This window comes from Castor canadensis, chromosome 3 (assembly GCF_047511655.1).
Source record: "Castor canadensis chromosome 3, mCasCan1.hap1v2, whole genome shotgun sequence".
Lineage (NCBI taxonomy): Eukaryota > Metazoa > Chordata > Mammalia > Rodentia > Castoridae > Castor > Castor canadensis.
Genome location: NC_133388.1, coordinates 151,948,207 through 151,966,969, shown reverse-complemented (window position 1 = coordinate 151,966,969; position 18,763 = coordinate 151,948,207). Strand labels below are relative to the sequence as shown.

The window sequence follows — 18,763 nt, the reverse complement described above, 5'->3', positions numbered from 1 at the left end:
TTTTTTAAATCTTTTATTCATTTATTAATATGTGCATACATTGCTTGGGTGATTTCTCCCACCTGCTCCCCACCCCTTCCCTCTTCCCCCCACCCCCTCACTTCCAGGCAAAACCTGTTCTACCTTCTTCTCCAATTTTGTTGAAGAGAAGACATAAGCAATAATAAGAAAGACATAATGTTTTTGCTAGTTTGAGATAAGGATAGCTATATAGAGAGATTTGTAGCATTGCTTCCAGGCACATGTGTAGAACAGTTTTTAATGCAACTTTACATTTTCTGTAATTCAAAATATTCTGGGATGTAGCCTAGGCACCTAGGTGTTTTGTTTAATTTTGAGCTCATGTTTCTCATACAAACCTCAAGAACCACTGGGTTAGAATAAGACTGACCTAGAGAGTTTTCCTTTATATAAATGGAGGAAATACAGCTACAAACTCTAGTCAGGTTTCATTCTTTCTTTGCCATTTTATCAGTAAGATTGAAATTCTCCCTCTGCCGCTTTGCTCAAGAGGTCTCTACCATCTCTCTCACAGCCACTGTCCTATTTTCATCCTCTATATCCTTCCCTCTAGAGTTCTGTTGTAGTTGTTCCCAGTAGTAGTTCTCCCACCAACCTCATCAATATATTAATGTTTTCATAGAACACCACTAGAATCACCTTTCTCTCAAAAACTTTTATTAGCTCTCATTGTCTATAGAATAAATACCCAAACCCTTTGTCTAGACTTGTGAGCCCTCAACAGGTTAGCTGCATTCTCCAGTTCTCATCTTTTATATGCTTCTCTACATAAACCATAGTTTTTATAGTTCCCTCACTTCCTAACATTGATCATCATGTCCCCAGTTCCTATGTAATGTAAATACTGCTCATCACATCTGACTCATTCTGCATGTGAAGCTTTTGTAAGTTATTTTCTCTACTACTCTCTTCCAAGTCCTCTAAGTCATAATTAATAACTCCAGTAACTGGGTTTTTTTTGCATTACAACTTAAGAATCTCTTCCAACTTTGTAAAGCAGCCAGTTGTTGTCATGGCTCTTTCAGCTACTGGATTGATTATAAGCCCTTTTTTAGTTTTGAACCCTGATAGCAGTAAGCATAGTACTTGTTTGTAGTAGTTATAAATATTTGCTAATTGAACTCAATTTCTGATACACAAGATTCTCTTTTGCCACTATGGAGCAACAAAATTTTCTCATCTATCGTTTATGAGTGAGAGGGACTTAGAGATCATTTGATCCTTTTGTTAAATGATAAGGTGTGGTCCCGGGAGCATGGGAGCGGGGAGGTGGTCCAAATAATGTATACACATATAAGTAAATGTAAAAATGATAAAATAAAAATTGAAAAAGATAAGGTGTGGGGCTGGGGATGCACTTTAATAGTAGAGTGCTTGCATACCATGTACAAGGCCTTACGTTCAATCTCTAGCACTGTTACAAAAGAAAAGAAAGAAGATAACAGATGTAAAGGCTGATAAGTAAATATAATAAGTATCCTGGGACATGAAAAGGATATTAGGTAAAAATTAAATTTGAATAAACTATGTATTTTATTTAGTGAAAATTATTGGCTCATTAATCCTAACAAATGTACCATAGAAACATAAGTTGTTAATAAAAGGAGAAACTGAAGGTATATGGGAACTCTTCATACTAGCTAATCAGTTTTTCTAGAAATGTATGACTGTTCTTCAAATTGAGTCTATTAATAAAATTTACAATCAGAAAAATAAGATCAAAACTGAGATAAGTAGGTTTTATAACTACTTCATGGCTAAGCCAACCACTAAAATTTGTTTTTCTTGTATAATTTCATATAGAAACAAGGTCATGAGCATGAATAGAAAGGTACATTGTACATTCTTGCGCATATTCATTGATAGATCATGTGAGTTCCAGCCCATGGACCTCTGAGTCAAATAAGTTTGAAATAATCAGTTTTGAGGAAACAAAAAATATATGTCTCTTTCCCTTTTTCCCTCCCCTGCTTGCTTTTTCATATTCATGCATTCATTCATTTATTTACTCAATAGATGTTTGTTGAACATTTGTTGCATATCTGTACTCATGTTAAGCACTACAAATAAAGAATTGAGTAGACTGAATCCCTGCCCTCATGGTAATTTTTAGCAAAGAGAACATTGTAAATAAATTGTTGACAGATGTCAACAAGCATCAGTTATTCTGGATAATTAGATTTATAAATGTTTCTTACAGTAATAATATAAGTATTCATAATTTTTATTCTTTGCAAACTTCTGTGTAAGCTAAAATGAATTCTAGAGATGTGTTCCTTTAAGGAAGTACCATTGAGCTTCTGAGGAGGTCACCTAGGGGATGTGGCAAATGTCACTTAAGTAGCTGAATTTAGAATCAGTACTAAGGGCTGGTGGAGTGGCTCAAGTAGTAGAATGCTTGCTTGGAATCAGTAACAACCACTTATTGAGTTCTGTCTGTATTATAGGGACCTAAAAGATTGATAATTTAGCTTAGATACTTAGTAAATGTTAACTGTAGGATTTTTAAGTCAACAGTTTACTCTTTATTTACCATATATGAAATAATTGCTCTACACACTGGAGATGTAGAAATGAGCAAGATTCACTCTATTCCCATGGAGATTCCAGTCTGATAAGGAAAGGTAGCAAATAGAATAATGGTAATGCTGTCAAGTAACCCTGACATGGTACCTACTATGTCCCAAGCATTTTTCTAAATGCTATCTATGTATCAATTTATTTTGTCCTCAGACACCTCTGTGAAAAGGTATAATTGTTCCCATTTTAGAAATGAGAAAACTAAGGCATTAAGAAGTTAAGTAACTCAGATTACACAGATAGTGATAAATGAATCATTATTAGAGTAATTTGCAGGTTAATATGGAAGCAAAAATAAGGAGACCTTTCAAGTGGGAGGCTCAAAAGAAAGTATCCCCAAAGAGCAGTATTAGAACTAAGTTGCTGTTTTAGTTAACAAGTGATAAAGTAATCTCTATGGTTTTCTGGAATAGCTCAAAAAAGTACGTGTAAAATGGTGTTACATGTCTTCATTTCAAATAATGTGTTCCCTCTAAAAATACAGCTGATTTGTGTTGATGATGGTAGACTTTGTATGGGGGATAAATGTAATTTATTTGTTTTGCTGACATAAAACATCATTTGAATTAGAATTTAAATTGATCTTATTTTTATTTAAGTTGACAATACTTCCCAGCAAAGAATTTGATGTAGCTTTAAAGTCATTTGGCTTGGATAAGACCATCACAGATGCTCATAGTTTGCTTGTATATTTTATTAAATTTAATTGTTGGCTTTGCTAACTAGAAACAGTTATATGCTGTATTACCTAATCACCTTAGCATAGCACAATCTTAAGAGTTTTCACTGATCAGATGTCTATCTTGTGTGTAGTGATTGTGATTTTTTTTTTCTTTTTGATTGTATGATTTACAGGATTAAAGACAACAACTCCAGGGCCAAGCCTTTCACAAAGCTTGTCAGTCAACAGAAAAATAATGCCAAGTGCTCCAGTGAATACTACAACATATGTAGCTAACACAGAATCAGAGCAAGTAGATACATGGTAAAACTTTTTTGTTAACAAACTGTTACCCATATTTTATCAATGAATTAATTGAAGAAGTAAAGTTGGTGCCTTAATCAACCCATCACTTAGGAGGTAAAACATGGAGAATGGCATGACAGGAAAATGGTATCTTAGGATAGGGATCAGCAAATTTTCTACAGACAGCCACTAGTCTCTGGGCTATATGCTTAACTCTACCATTGTAATGTGAAAGTAGTATGGATAGCATATAATTGAATTAATGTGGCTGTGTTCCAATAAAACTTTATTTACAAAAATAAGTGGTAGACCTAATCTGGCCTGCAGGCTGTAGTTTACTGTTTGAAATATTTTTCATACCTTGCAAAAGTACATGAAAGATGAAAAGGAATTATAGTATTTCATTTGTTACTGGTGAAATGGTTTAAAATACAGTAGTCCCCACTTATTTGTAGCTTTATTTTCTGCAGTTTTAGTTACCTATAATAAACCATGGTCCAAAAATACCGAATGGAAAACTCCTGAAATAAACAATTCCTAAGTTTTAAATTGTGCTTCTGAGTAGTGTGACAAAATTTCTCACTATCCTGCCCAGGGTGTGAATTGTCTCTTTGTTCAGTATGTCCACATTGTATGTGCTGCCTGCCTTTTGGTCACTAGTAACCATGGTGGTTATCAGATTGACTGTCTTGGTATTGTAGTGCTTGTGTTCAAGTAATCCTTACATAGTAACCTAACACTAAACCACAATGCTTGCATCGTTCATCTCACTTCATCTCATCACACAGGGGTTGTTTCATCTCATATTGTAGAAAAAGGAAGAGTGAATACAATATAGTATTTTGAGAGGCAGACCACATTCACCTATCTTTTATTATAGTCTTTATAATAATTGTTTTATTTTTATTCCAATCTCTTACTGTGTCTGATTTATAAATTAATCATAGTTTTGTATGTACAGGAAGAAATGTGGTATATATAGAGTTTAGTACTGACATTGGCTTCAAGCATCCTTTGGGGGTCTTGGGGGTATATTCCCTAAAAATAAAGGGAGACTGTTACATATTTGTATAATGTTTTCCATATTTAAATATTCCTTATAATTTTGGAGACATTTATAGACTCTAGCTATCTAAATTGTTTTAATTTTAATGGAAAGAGTTGGCTCTCTTGTATTTTGTGACATTTTTCATTTAAGACAGCATATTTTATTTTAAATGTTTTGTAATGAAGCATTTGTATTAAGATAATTATCTGTGCTATATTAGAGCATGTGTTTTAATTTTTGTTATCTTCATGTTTTTTATTGTGACCAGATTTAACCTGGTTTTTTCTTGTTTGGTTTTAAGACAGGACTTGCTGAAGTTGGCCTCAGACTCAGAATTCTCCTGCCTTACCTTCCCAAGTCCTGCAATTACAGGCATGTGCCCCCATGCCAATATTTTAATTTTTTTTTAAACAGTACTGGGGTTAGAACTCAGGGCCTTGCACTTGCTAGACAAACTCTCAGACCTTTTGTTTTTACTTATTTTTCTGATAGGTTATCTTTTTTATTTATTTATTTTTTTGCTTGGGGTGACCTGGACTGAGATCCCCTTACTTATGCCTCCTGCACAGCTGGGATTATAAGCACATGCCACTATACTCAGCTTTTTTGTAGAAATAGTCTTGCATTTTTGCCCTGGCTGGCTTTGAATCACAGTCCTCCCAGTCTCCACCTCTTTTGAGTAGCTGGGATTATAGGTATGTACCACCATGCCCAACCTAACTTTACGTTTTTAAAGAGATACTGTTAATGTTATGGTAGTCATTTGGACAATAGCCTTGCCTCTTGTCTGTGTGTGTGTGAGAGAGAGAATAGTAAAGTAAGTGTCTATTTAGCCATACATTATAAAACCATGTATTTGAAATATTTTTATGGTAGTTTACAGTTCTATACTAGACTGCCATCTGGCTGAATGTAATTGTGTCAATCTAAGTAATCTAAATACCTCATTATATGTAATACTGTAATAATAGGATTTTATTGTAATTTTCCTTCTTTTTGTCTCTTTCTTTTTTCTTTTTTGAGACTGGGTGTCACTACATAGTTCAGACTTGCTGGGGGAGTATCTCAAGTGGTAGAGCGTCTGCCTGGCAAGTGTGAGGCCCTGAGTTCAAACCCTAGTACCACAAAAAGAAAAAAAAAAAGTGTTAGGCTTCATAGCCCAGGCTGGCCTGGAACTTGCAATACTTCTGCCTCTGCCTCCCAATTGCTAGGATTATAGGCATGGACCACTACGCCTGGCCCTGATTTTCCATTTTTTTAGTTTCATGTAGAAATAATTTGAAATTTTTAAGCAAAACAAAAATGTCATAGTATTATCATCTAGCTTAGTTTATAACAGAACACTAGGTAAAAGTCCCCTGTGTGACAGCTTATGCTGTAGGTGATGGGCATGAGACACCATCCTGCTTCAGGGCACTCAGCTGACAAGGGAGCTACTTTGTTGGGATGGCAAAATACATTCTCTGAATTATTGTCAAAAACATGATCATCTAAAGTTATGTTCATTAGAACTATTTAAAGATCTCTGTTTCTAGGAAAATTTGCTGTAAACTTGATTGTTTACCTTATATTCTGTTCTTTTGTTACAGTATGGATTTGAGTGAAAGACCAAAAGAAATAAAAATCTCTGGAATGGAACAAAACTTGAGAATGCTTTCACAAGAATCATCTACTATAAAGGAACCCCCTAAATCAAGGTCCAAAAATAATAACACACTATCAGATACTCTGGTTAGGGCGAAAATTCCAAACTATCAGCTTTCACCAGCTAAATTCCCAGGTATAAACAAAAGTAGAGAACGGGTTTCTCAGCAGCAGCCGATGAACTCCATCAAAAACTACTTTCAGCCATGTTCCAAAAAAAGGTATATTTTCAATAACTCATGTCCTCTTGTGTCACTGAAAAAACATTGTTTTTATATAATTGTAGAGTTGTATTTTCTTCAGTCTGTTCTGCTTGAGTAAACTTCTGTGGAAAGCCGTAGCTCTTTGAGCTCATTCCCTCTTAGAAAGGTCGTAATCTCTTTCACTAAGACCACTAGACAGATTCCTCTTCATGTGTCTTCTACCTAGCATTTTGTTTTCTGCACTTCTCTTGTAGGAGAGTTTATCCACATCTGAGTTCCAAACTCTTTTCTGCCTGTTTTCCATGATAACCTCCCTAACAAGGTGAAGAGAGTTTACCTTACTGTAATCTTTGATTATTTCTCCTCTGACTCCCCAAAACAATATGATTGATTCTTATTTTCAGTGTCTTTTCAATCCCACCTCTACTATTTGTGTTGCCAGCTCCCCACTTCAAAGTCTGACCACCTACACTATTTTAAAAGCCTCTTAATTGGCCTCTATCCAGTATCCTAACATTAAATTAGTGTTAACAGAGCATCAACTTTATGATCCTAATTCAACATGAATCTGGTAAACTCCTAGAGAACAGAAATCCAAGTCTTTGAGTCATCTGTAGTTTTAGTACAATTTGCATAAACAAAGTGTTTAATACCACATGAATGGTGCAGTATTATGTAGAATAGTCTTAGTGATACAGTCGCATAGTGTTTACATTATGCAGTGGTTCCATAGTCTAGATTTAGAATCTTGTTTATTTTCTTGAATCCAGCTCTCATTAACCCTTCAGGTATATTGTCAAACTTTTCCCTGCCCATATGTTTCCTACATTATAAAGTAGGCTGCTTTATTCTGGTAATAGGTTCTTGTATTTTTTATGTTTTTCTCCTTTTTCTTCCACGTTGATTTATCAGCTAATTCTACTTCAGCGGAGAAAATAGAATTTTGTATATTGCTTTAATCACAGTGTTCCTCAGTTCTGTCAACACAGTAGAATGTACATGAATTGTGTTCTGTTTTCAAATGTTTGTTGATTGATTTTCAGTAATATTGTTAATAAAATCAGGAGTGTGTTGTAAATTAAATATGCATGGTGAATATTGCCAAACTAAAAAAATTACCGTGTTCATTTCCTGGTTTTTTTTTTTTTTCTTTTTCAAATCTAAGGGAAAGAGATGAAGAAAATCAAGCAATGTCTTCATCCAAATCAGCAAGAATAGAAATGTCTTGTTCTCTTTTAGAACAAACACAGCCTGCTAATAAGGAGCAGTGTGTATCTCAGAAGGAGCCCATGGACGATCATTCAGACAACTTATTTACAGATAACTCACTGTGGAAAAACAAGGAGCAACTTCTTTCTCAGAAAGAGCCTGTGGACAAACAATCAGATTACTTATTTACAAATGATAGAGACTTACAATACAGTATAAAAAATTCTGCCAATAAATCTCTTTCTTCAGAAAATCTAAGATCAAGCAAAAGAAAAGAAATTCATGATTTGGCTATAGAAGATGAAGTATTAGAACAGTTACTCAAGAACACAAAGCCAGACTTAAAAATTGATGTGAAAGTTGAAAAACAAGCAGAAGATGTCAATATTAGAAAAAAGCCAAGGATGGATATTGAAACAAATAGCAATTTTAATGATGAAACAATACCACAAAATGAGAAAATAATTGTAAGTAGCATTTTTAATGAGAAGCATTACAAATAGAAACTTGAAAAGCATGTTAGATTTTGTGTTAAAAGTATGAGCATCCATTAAGTCTACTTGAGGGGAAAAAAGTATCTTAGTACCTAATATTAAGTGTAAGAATTTTTTGACCCATAAGGTAAATATTAAAACTACAATGATTCTTTAACAGTGTAAGTTACCAAAAAAAAAAAAAAAAAAACCCTATAATGATTTTGTGGGTAGATGTCCAGATTAGGCTACATACTGTTGTAAAATACAGTTGGCCAACATGGTGAGTGTAGGAGATACTTTAAAACAATGAATGGGCAGAGGAAGATGAATGAAGTTGGCAAAAGGAAAGAACTGTTCCTACTAAAGAAATATTTAGGATAGCACCTTTATGACATCACTAGGAATTTTTATTTTCATCTTCTTCTTTAATGTCCTGTGCTGTTTTCATGAGTGTTGGTAATTTATCTCATCCACTTTGGCTGGGAAAGCTCTCCACATTATTTCCTATTTTAGGTATCAGTGAGTTGCCCTTCTGTCTGTAGACTGAGCTCACTTGGTAAAGCATTGATCTGGTGAAATTAACATCTTGTCTCCCACATGGGTCTAGCACACTCTAACAGCCACAGAGTGAGGACGGGGATAGGTGACAAGCTAAAGATTGAGTGATGGAAGGTGGAAATTGATTGCTGAGTTGTTGAGAATCTAGTATTATCATTCACCACATAAATCTGTAACTACTGTTGAAAAACAAAGTATGCCCATTTGGTGATCTATTGGCATATTCATAAAGTAAGGTGTATTAGTTACTTTTGAATCACTGTGACCAAAACCCTGATATAAACTACTTAAAGAGAAAAATTATTGTTTGGTTCATGGTTTCGGAGTTTTGAATCACTAGCACTTGGCTCCACATACTCCTGGCCCGTGGCGAAGCAGAACACCGTGGAGCCAGGAACATGTGGAGCAGGAGGCTGGCTATTCATCTCACGGTGGGGAGCAGAGAGGCAGGAAATGCGCCCTCAGAGAGACGCGCCCCCATGACCCACTTCCTCCAGCAAGGTCCCCCTCCCCACGCACTGCCACCAGTGAGGACCAAGCATTAAACACACGCGGCTGTGGGACATGTTTCATATTCAAACCATAGCAGAAGAGAATCCTCATTATTAGTTACGTCTTCCTAGTTCATCCTACACCCCCTTTTGTGGACCAGGTGCATGAGTTTTTTAAAAATACACATTACTGCATCACAATGGATACCTTTGTACAATTATTATGTACTAATAAAAAATTTAATAAATCAGCTTAGTTGCAAGGCCGGAAATAGAATTCATTATCTGGGCAAAAATCCCATAGACTTTGATTTCATACATTGGTAATTTTCTTCTTAGAGGTTGTTCACTCATTTTGTTAGTTTAAAATTGCTTTGATGTTTTTAAAAAATTCTAAAATCAGCAGCTTAAATAAAATAGGGTTGTGATTTTTTTTTTTTCCCTATGAAAGAAGCCCAGAAGCAGGTAATGATACTGCTTTCCCGGTTGTCTTACATAAAGTTCCACCTCCTGCCCTCATGTCTACCTTCTGTTACTATAATAGAACAGTTGATGCTGGGTAATTTATAAAGGAAAGGCATTTATTGAATTCATGCTTTCAGAGGGTGCATGTCTAAGATCACATGACTACATTGGGCAGAGGCTTTGTGCTGTTATAACATGGTAGAAAATGGAAGGCAAGAGAGCCTGTGTAAGGGACAAACCATGGCTCTCACTTTATTGTAACAACTTTACAACAACTGTAACTAATCCAGTCCCATGAGAGTGACATTAATCCCTTTTAGTGACCTAATCACCTCTTCAAGGTTCTACCTTCCAAAATTGCCACATTAGTAATCAAATTTCAACATGAAGGTGTTTTTGGGGTGGGGGGCAACCCACATTCAAACCATTGGAGATGGAGAGAGGACAGGGAAAAGATCTTTTCCAGATGTATTCTTTCCCACTTTCTAAGGAGCTTTCTCAGAAACCAGACTTAGTAAATTTTATTTGTGGTCAGAGTTTAGTCATGATTTTTACTACTCTACATCTCTCACCCCAGTCTGGAAGAGATTCTGGGAAGTGTTTTAAGGTTGGCACATTGCTAGCCCTAACAGTGTTAGAGTTGTATCAGGAAGAGTGGATTTTGAGTTACCTCATTCCATTTTGCAGCCAGTTGGGAATTTAGGCAGAGGGCCCTTTATTATCAAGATTTACAGATTCTTTTCTTTCACTCTCTCTCTGTCTCTCTTTCTCACCTCTGCCCCCCACCCAACACACACATGTACAGTCCCCTCCCCCCAGTACTGGGAATTGCAAGGCTTCATGCTTTCTAGGTAGGCTTCCCTCAGCCCTTTTTCACTTGAGTGTGTTTTGGATAGGGACTCAGGTTTTTTCCTGGGCTGGCTCTGAACCACAATCCTCCTGATCTCCACCTCCCAGGTAGCTGGGATTACATGAGTGTGCCACCTCTCCCAGCACCTCCTCTTTTTTTGGTATCCTTATTTTCTTTTCCTTAAATTCTATCCCAGATTGTTCCACTGCTCGTAGTGAATACAGATCTGTATGGAAATCACTGGCTTTAGTAAGTCAGAGAACTCTTTCCTCCATCCTGTATGCCCACTAATGAATATTCCCAATACCTACTTTCATTGCATATTTTCACAGAGCTCATATCATTCAGGGTATTGGCCATTAGAGCACAGTAGAGAAAGACGTGAACTGAGTACCACACACCTTGACATGGGCACCACTGAATAGTCGTTTATGAGCTAGAAAAGATGTTTGGTTTAATGTCCAAGGTTTACATAGTGATAACAAGCAATATAATTATTTTATTTTGCTGCATGATCTACAGCATAATTTCCTTTGTGTTTATTTTACTGTTTCAAACTCATGACATTCAAAATGAAAAATACAGAACAAAATAAGTAATAGGCTTTTGGAGAGTAAATAGCAATATGATTATAATGCATTTTAGGATATATTCAGTTAAATCACTGTATTCTTGCATTAAGTTAGTTTTAGCAGGAATCTAGTTTACAAAAGCATTTCTGCTTTCACTGTAATGTATTTTGAAAACTTTGTTTTGAGATAGTTGCTGATTCATATGCAGTTGTAAGAAATGGTATAGGGAGAACCCCTGGGTCCTTCATCCAATTACCCCTAATTCCCTGGACAATTTGAATAACTTACGTACAGTATCACAACCAGGAAATTAACATTGATCTTACTATTTTACTTAGTGTGAGCTTATTTTTTATTCTTACATTTTTATGGTTTATTTGAGGGCCATACATGATAAGCCTTGTAATCTCAGCTATCCAGAAGGTAGAAATTGGGAAAATCTTGGTTGGAGGCCATCCCAGGCAAAAAGATAATTAGACTACATCTGAACCAATAAGCTGAGCATGGTGGTGGTCTCCTGTCATCCCAGTTGTATGGGTGATATAGGTAGGAGGATCACAGTCTGAGGCCATCCTCAGATCAAAACAAAAGACTTTATCCAAAAAATAACTAAAGCAAAACAAGAATGGGGGTGGGTGTGTGTTTCAAGTAGTAGAGCACCTGGCTAGCAAATGCAAGGCCCTGAATTCAACCCCCAGAACAGGGTGTTGGGGGGAAGTGGGAGACCCTTATTTGAAAGACCTTTTGAATGCTATAGATTGTATCAAAATAGGCCAACAGTTTGTTGTTAATACTACCATCCACAGACAGCTATAATTAATACCTTAGTATTTTCTTTTTAAATGTTATCTTTCAGACTTTGAGTCAACTGTTAATTGAAGGTTTTAGCCATTTTTTATTGATTTACATTATGATCCTATATTGCTAGGTATTCTCTAATTGACATGGACTTAGATGCCTTCCAGTTCTTTGGTCCTATATTCATAGTGAAAAATATCTTTGTATACTTACTCTTTCTTTCATCTTATAATTTCTTTAGGAAAGATTTTCTTAAAAGTCAAATAACTGAGGCTCAGAACATGAATATCTTTAAGGTTTTTATAAAAGGTATTAACTCTTTTGAACAATATTTTTTATGTTCTTTAGAAAGAAAATGAAATTGGGAAGAATTGTGAGCTCAAGAAAGAACCAATGTGGTCCACTAAAGAAGACGTATCTGTAAGGAAATTCTTGTTTAACTTAATTTTTGTAAAGATTTGGCTTATAAGGATCATCATCATCAACTTCTGTCATTTTTCATTCTTAGGATTAAATATTTCTTTGTATAATTCTAGTCTGTTTCATGATTTTGCCTTCTCAGGAAATAGATCATGTTAAAACCATTATACAGTAAAAAGATAAAGAGAAGCCTGGGTGTCATTGCCTGCTCTCTACTGCATAGATAGGTGACCTTGACCAAGTCATCTTCACATCTGTGAACTTTAAGTCTTTTTTTTTTTTATAAAATGAGGTTTACACTTTTCCAACAGGGCTGTTGTTTATATTAAATATAGTAATAGATATGAGATATTTGTAACCTTCAAAAGAATTAGGTAATTTTATTTAATTGAGGTTGTGATTACATCCTGTCACCATCAGATGAACCTTTTGTCTTTTCCTCTTGTCTTCATTTCTCTTAGCCTGTTAACAGCTGTCATAGGAATTACATAGTTTGGCAGTTCAAAGAATTAAAATGGTTAGCCTTAAGCAGCTGTTACAGTATTCATGTGTAACTAACTAGAAAGTAGTAAATAACATAAAGCAAGGAATCTCATTGAGCCAATTTGTCAATTAATAGGTAAGTGTAGTCAAAATTAATGATTGATTTTTGAGGTATCAAAGTAATAAAAAAAAATGAGAATCTGTGAAAGCTTAAATAAGGATCTTTAAAATGGAATATATGATAGTCTTTGTATGCAGTGTTAATGAAAATACTAAGATTGCACGTGAGGGTAATATTTACAAGAAGGTAAATCACTTATTGAGGTGATATTTATTAGACTAAGTACTAAGTTTAAAATAAACTTGTGTGGATTTTATATTCTGTTACACATGAGTGTGTTGTAAATGTTTTCAAAGCTATAGAGCACTTGATTAATTGTCTGGATTTGAAATAGATATAACTTGGTTCCAAATACAAAGTTCAGGTACCAAAAATAACCCTTCTTGCTATTTTTTTCAGGTGTTTGAACTTTTTTCTGTAGATGTCTAAGTCACAAGTAATTTTTCTTTTCTTCCTTCTATATCCATTTTAACCCCATTTAAGAACAATGATGAACTTCAGGATAGTAGTGAGGTGCTTCCAAGTAAGGTGTTACTGACTGAATTTAGATCACTGGTGGTTAATAACTCCACTTCCAGAAATCTGTGTGGGGTAAACAATGATTATGGTCAGCTGAAGAATTTCAAGAAATTCAGAAAGGTAGGTATTTTTTAAACTGTATCACAAGAGGGCAGTGTTTGAAGTGGTTTTAGAAACACACCTGTCACTAAATGGTAATAAAAGCAGAATGTTGAAAACCTATGCTATCTCTTCTACTTTAAACTGCTAAAAAAAAAAAAATTATTCTAGAAAGGACATGAACTGACAATAAATCAGTGAATATATAGAGCACTTAGAATGAAACAGATTTCATAATACTGAAATCTTTACACATTGATGTTTCCCTGGTTTTTCCTACCTTAAACATTAATTAGGTTTTTGTCTATAATGACAGAGTCCTCCCAATTCTAATACTAATCTATGACTGCCTGCAGGGGTTGTTTAGATTGGGACTTCATACATTAAAGAGATGTAAAGCAGTACAGACGTCTTATAAAATGGTGTGGAAAGATTTGAAACCCTTAAAAATACTGAAATCCTTGACCAAAAAAATTGTGTCCAAATTATAGAAGGAATTCAATCCAAAATTTGTATAGAAAGCTGTTTAAGTAGATAGTCTCAAAGGAATTTGTCTTAGTTTTTCATTAAATTTCCAAATCAATGACAACTTTTTTATACTATTAAAATACTGCTTAATGATGAAAACTAATTTAAACTCTATTTAACATGCTGAAATTTCAAAAGCTTGTTCCATAAATATTAAGAATTTAGTACTTATTCCCTAAATACAGTATAACCAGTGTGCTTGATTCAACTCTACATAGATTTTCTCCGCCTTTTTGTACCCTTTTATTTGTAAACAATTAAAATGTCAACATGTGAAGCATCATCTCCAGTATTTCCTGCTAACAGTCTATAAACTGGAAAAAGCAAATTTTCAAGGTACTAGAAAGGGCTTAAACTTTTAAATCTTCAGAACAAGTTGGTGTTTTAACTTACAATGTGTGTTTCAGATTGAGTTGCTTTAATTGCTACATGGTAGGCTGAGGCCATTTTTTAATAATAATTACAAATTAAAACTCTTAAACTCTTCTTAGTGTGCAAATCCCAGTGACATGTCTAAATCTTAATACAGTAATAGTTTAAGAACAAAAAGACGAAAACAGAGGTGTAGCACAGAATTAATCTGTCTCACATTCATGTATAGGATGTAAACATCTTTGGCATCTTTATGTATGGTTTATAGTGTTCACTTTTTAATCTTTTTAAAAAATATTCATCTTAATTTGTTAATATGTTAACAGATCACATTTCCTGGAGCAGGAAAATTTCCACACATCATTGGAGGATCAGATCTGATAGCTCATCATGCTCGAAAGAATACAGAATTAGAAGATTGGCTGAGGCAGGAAATGGAGGTCAGTAGAAAGTAAGGTCCCCAAACTTATTCAGATTGCATTTTGGTCCTTTGTGGCTTCTTTAGAGTAAATTGTTCTCAAAAACCAAAATTAAGCTATATGATCGAAGGTCACTTATGCAGAAAAATTACTAGGTTTCAGAGCATTAAGATTAATTTGTACCTTTCCATAACGTCTTTTTAAGAGGATTCTAGATTTTTTTTTGTTGGTTGAAGAAAATGGGATCTAAAGAAATTGAATTAAGTAAGTCTATATCCTAATGTAAAGAGGGGAAAAACACATAAGCCACAAAAATTTTTTTTTAATTAAAGCATAATTTATAGCCATGTAGTCATATGGGATATACTACAAAATACACTAGTGACATAGTATGTAAATGAACTGACCTTCACAAATCCAGCTGTTGCGTTTCAGCAGTTCTGAAAATTTCTCATTTTCATGAACAGTTACCCTTTTCCTATTTTCACTATTATTTCTTTCTGGAACACCAGTTTGACATAAGTTAAATTTTCTTATTTTATCTCTTTGTTTCTGTGGACTGTATTTCTGATAATTTCTTCAGATTATCTTCTAGTTTACTGCTACTGTCTTCAACTCTGGCTACTATTGCATCAGTTTTTAATTCAACCTGTTGTATTGTTTCATTACTGGAAATCTGTTTCTTTCTTTTCTAACTCTTATTCACTACCAGTGTTTTTTGCCTAACAAAAAAGATGTTGATTTTTTTTTCTGCTTTGATGGTGACTTCTTTCCTCTGAGTATATAGTCTGTGATCTGTAATGTGAACCAATCATTTCCTTAAAATTTAGTCTGTTTATTTCCTAGAGAAAAGATAGTTTATGTAGTTTTTGTATAGTCTTGTTCTACCAATCAGAAACCACTTTTCTTTTTTCTGGTGCTGTGGATTGAACCTAGGGTCTCCTGCATCCTCACCCCTCATTTTGAATTAAAATCTGTCGTGGTTGTTTTTGGATCACCCAGGCAATTGATATGTGTTTGTAACAGAATGACTGACACCTGGCCTGTTGTTATATACTTCAAACAAGAATTTTTAATTCTTTCCTTTACCACATGCCAGGGTCAAGAGATAGGCAAGTTTTTTTGCTGTATCCTTCGTATCACTTGTACCCTGTATAGGCATCAAATAAGAACCCAGGCTTTTTGCAAATACCTGTAGGGCAGAGCAGAAGCTGGCTGTGGTACTTACTAAGCTGTCAAGGTTCCTTATTTTGCTTTATTGTGAGTATAGTATCTCTTTCAGCAATTCATTTCTAAAAATTCTTTTTTAATCAGGTTTTTGGGTTTGTTTGTTTGTTTTTTCTCGGTATAAGAAGGTTACACCCATTCCTAGAAATACAAGAATTCCAGGTTGATGTGTGTAGTGGATGGAACAGTGTCCTATTCCATCTCTTAATATATGGTCCTATGATTGAGGACATGTAGACATTTAACTGATAAGAACAGATACGACAGTTGATTTCAGCCATAAAGGCTGAAAGGCCAGTGGAGTTAAATAAGAGTTATTAGGAAGGTTTCTCATGAAAGTAGAGTTGTTAGGAATAAGGTCATTCAGGAGATTTACCATCAAAAATGAAAGAATGGAAGAATAATTGGCTTTATGATGTTATAAATATGCATTCTAAAGAGTTATGGCAGTAACAAAAGACTGAAGAAGTTAAACCCAAAGATGACCTGTTTAAACATACTGAGTAAATAATATTTCAGACTTCTCTTAATTGAGGAGGGTGACAGGCAGAGACAGACTGGGAAGGCAGAAAGATTGATAAAAGGAGTTAAACTGAAGGTATTGGTGAATTTTTATAAATATTTCTTCCCTCCAATATATTTATTTCCCAAGATTCCGTCTAAGGCTAGGGGAAAGTATGAAAAAACACTGTGAGATTGAAGACTTTTGTTTGTTTTTTTGTTTTAAACTGCATTATTCAATTTTACATGCTATTGTCTCCTTTCTATGAAGAGTGAGAGACATTATTTGTACTTTCTTGTGCCTCTCCCTGTTTTTCCTAGGTAACTTGCATATGTGCAACATTCCTTTTTAAGACTGAAAATCAGTAACAATCAGAATATATCTGAGTGTTATAGTCATTTTCCATTAATTTTTCCTGGGATACTAGATGGTATTTTGATTTGCAATTGCAGTTATTTTTCCATTTTTAGGAACTTTTCTTTTATGTGTATCATAAAGTATTTTCATATTTGCTAGCCTCTCTACATTTAAAACACAATTATCCTCTTATTGGATAACCTTTGTCCTACATATTTATTTCATCTGCATTCACTGTTGTTTTTCTTAGTTCTTTCGCTATGTCAAAAGTTCCAATTTCAGGGGTATCTATTCTCTTCTGCTTCAGCTATGAGGAACAGTTAGAAACACGTTGCATGTCCCATCAAGTTTCCATTGCTGAAAGAAGACATTGAATCAGGAAAAGGAAGGGCTAGCTGGAGCTATGTGCTGCTTTTATTGAAAAGCTGAGCTTGCTTTCTCCTGGATTTGAATTAAATATCCTGTACCCTGTCCAAGGAGAGACCAGCCAGTCATTTCAGGTTGCTCACTAATTTTGTCAGGAATCCCTAGAACCTTTGCCTTTGGTCAGTGTCAGTCCTACTTTTTCACCTTTCTGTGTCATTAGTTCCTTGCCAGCAGACTGCCAGTAATTCTTTACCCTGCTCAGGATACTTTTTTCCACAAATTTGAGACACCAGTAAGAAGTTTCAGGTTTGGCCAGTTCTGTGGCCCTTTTTAATAGGTTGAGACAATATTGGGAATCAATTAGATCAGAATCTTTTGGGTCTTTTCACAACCATAGTTTTGAAGTCTGGATTAGAGTTATATTCTTCTCCTCAGTCACTGCTGTCAGGTTTTGCTTGTTAGGTTAGTTTGGGATTGGGGAAGACTTGGAAGAATAATGTAACTGCTGACTTTTTTCTTTCTTTTGTTTATTTCATTAGGAATTAGAGGTATTTGCTGTGTTCTAGATTTATACCACCAAATCTCTTTTTGCTAGTGTGATTATAGTAGTCACAGTAGGTAGGATTTACTCTATAAAGCAGAATTTCTTCTGTTGCATGACTACTGCTTATAAATGTAAATGTGCTACTGTACTGATACCTCATTCCCTAGGTTTGCCCTCACAACTCTTTTCCTGTATCCATGCCTTTTCTTTTTTAGTCTTTTCTACTTCTGGTGCAGACCAGTCTTAGTGTTCATAATTTGTGGTCCAGTGCTTAAAGTTTCCTTGGTTTGTGGGTATTTTCATTGTGTACATTAAACATAGTATTTTTTTAACTGTATTCCACCTGATTTGAATTTTGAAAGACTATAAGATGTAATTTTCTCAAATCTTTGAAACATGCCAGTAATATGGATCGTTTCTGTATCTTAATATTATCTGAATATTTTTGTTAAAATATATGAAATAAAACTGATTTCTCCTCATTTGATTTTTTTCCATACTACACTGCACCTTTATAATTAGCATCCCATGCCAGAAATCCTCTAAGAATATTTAAAATAATCCAGCAGCTCTTTTGACAGCTGTTTTATGCATATTGTGTGTCATCCCATACATGTTCTGTTATCCGTAATAGAAAATGTGAAAAGATGTGATTTCATTTTGACATTTCATGATATGCATAGAAAATCATTATATAAGTTTGAATCCCTGTAAGTCACTTTCTTAGGCTCTTTCCAATGACTTGGAAGCGGTATAACAGCCAAGTAAGAGCTGACACTCTTGACAAGGTAGACCTGGTCAAATCCGAGCCATTCCATTAGATGGTTTTTTAATCATCTGCATATTCCTTAAGACTCTGGTTCCTCATTGGTTAAATTTGGGATAGCAGTGTGAGAGTAGTCATGAATTTAATACAAAGATTAA

General features: G+C 34.7%; 1 protein-coding gene and 1 pseudogene across 1 annotated transcript in view; one reads left to right on the top strand and one right to left on the bottom strand.

Moving 5' to 3' along the window:
• The window catches only part of Nbn (nibrin), a 45,312-nt gene that overhangs the window by 16,982 nt on the left and 9,567 nt on the right, over positions 1-18,763 (top strand). Inside the window, exons 9-14 of the mRNA XM_074068803.1 lie at positions 3,457-3,586; positions 6,206-6,481; positions 7,629-8,139; positions 12,231-12,302; positions 13,390-13,545; positions 14,751-14,864. Of these exons, the coding sequence (XP_073924904.1) occupies positions 3,457-3,586; positions 6,206-6,481; positions 7,629-8,139; positions 12,231-12,302; positions 13,390-13,545; positions 14,751-14,864 (1,259 nt within the window). The remainder of the gene's footprint in view (positions 1-3,456; positions 3,587-6,205; positions 6,482-7,628; positions 8,140-12,230; positions 12,303-13,389; positions 13,546-14,750; positions 14,865-18,763) is intronic.
• On the bottom strand, positions 16,195-16,368 carry LOC141421946 (U2 spliceosomal RNA; annotated as a pseudogene).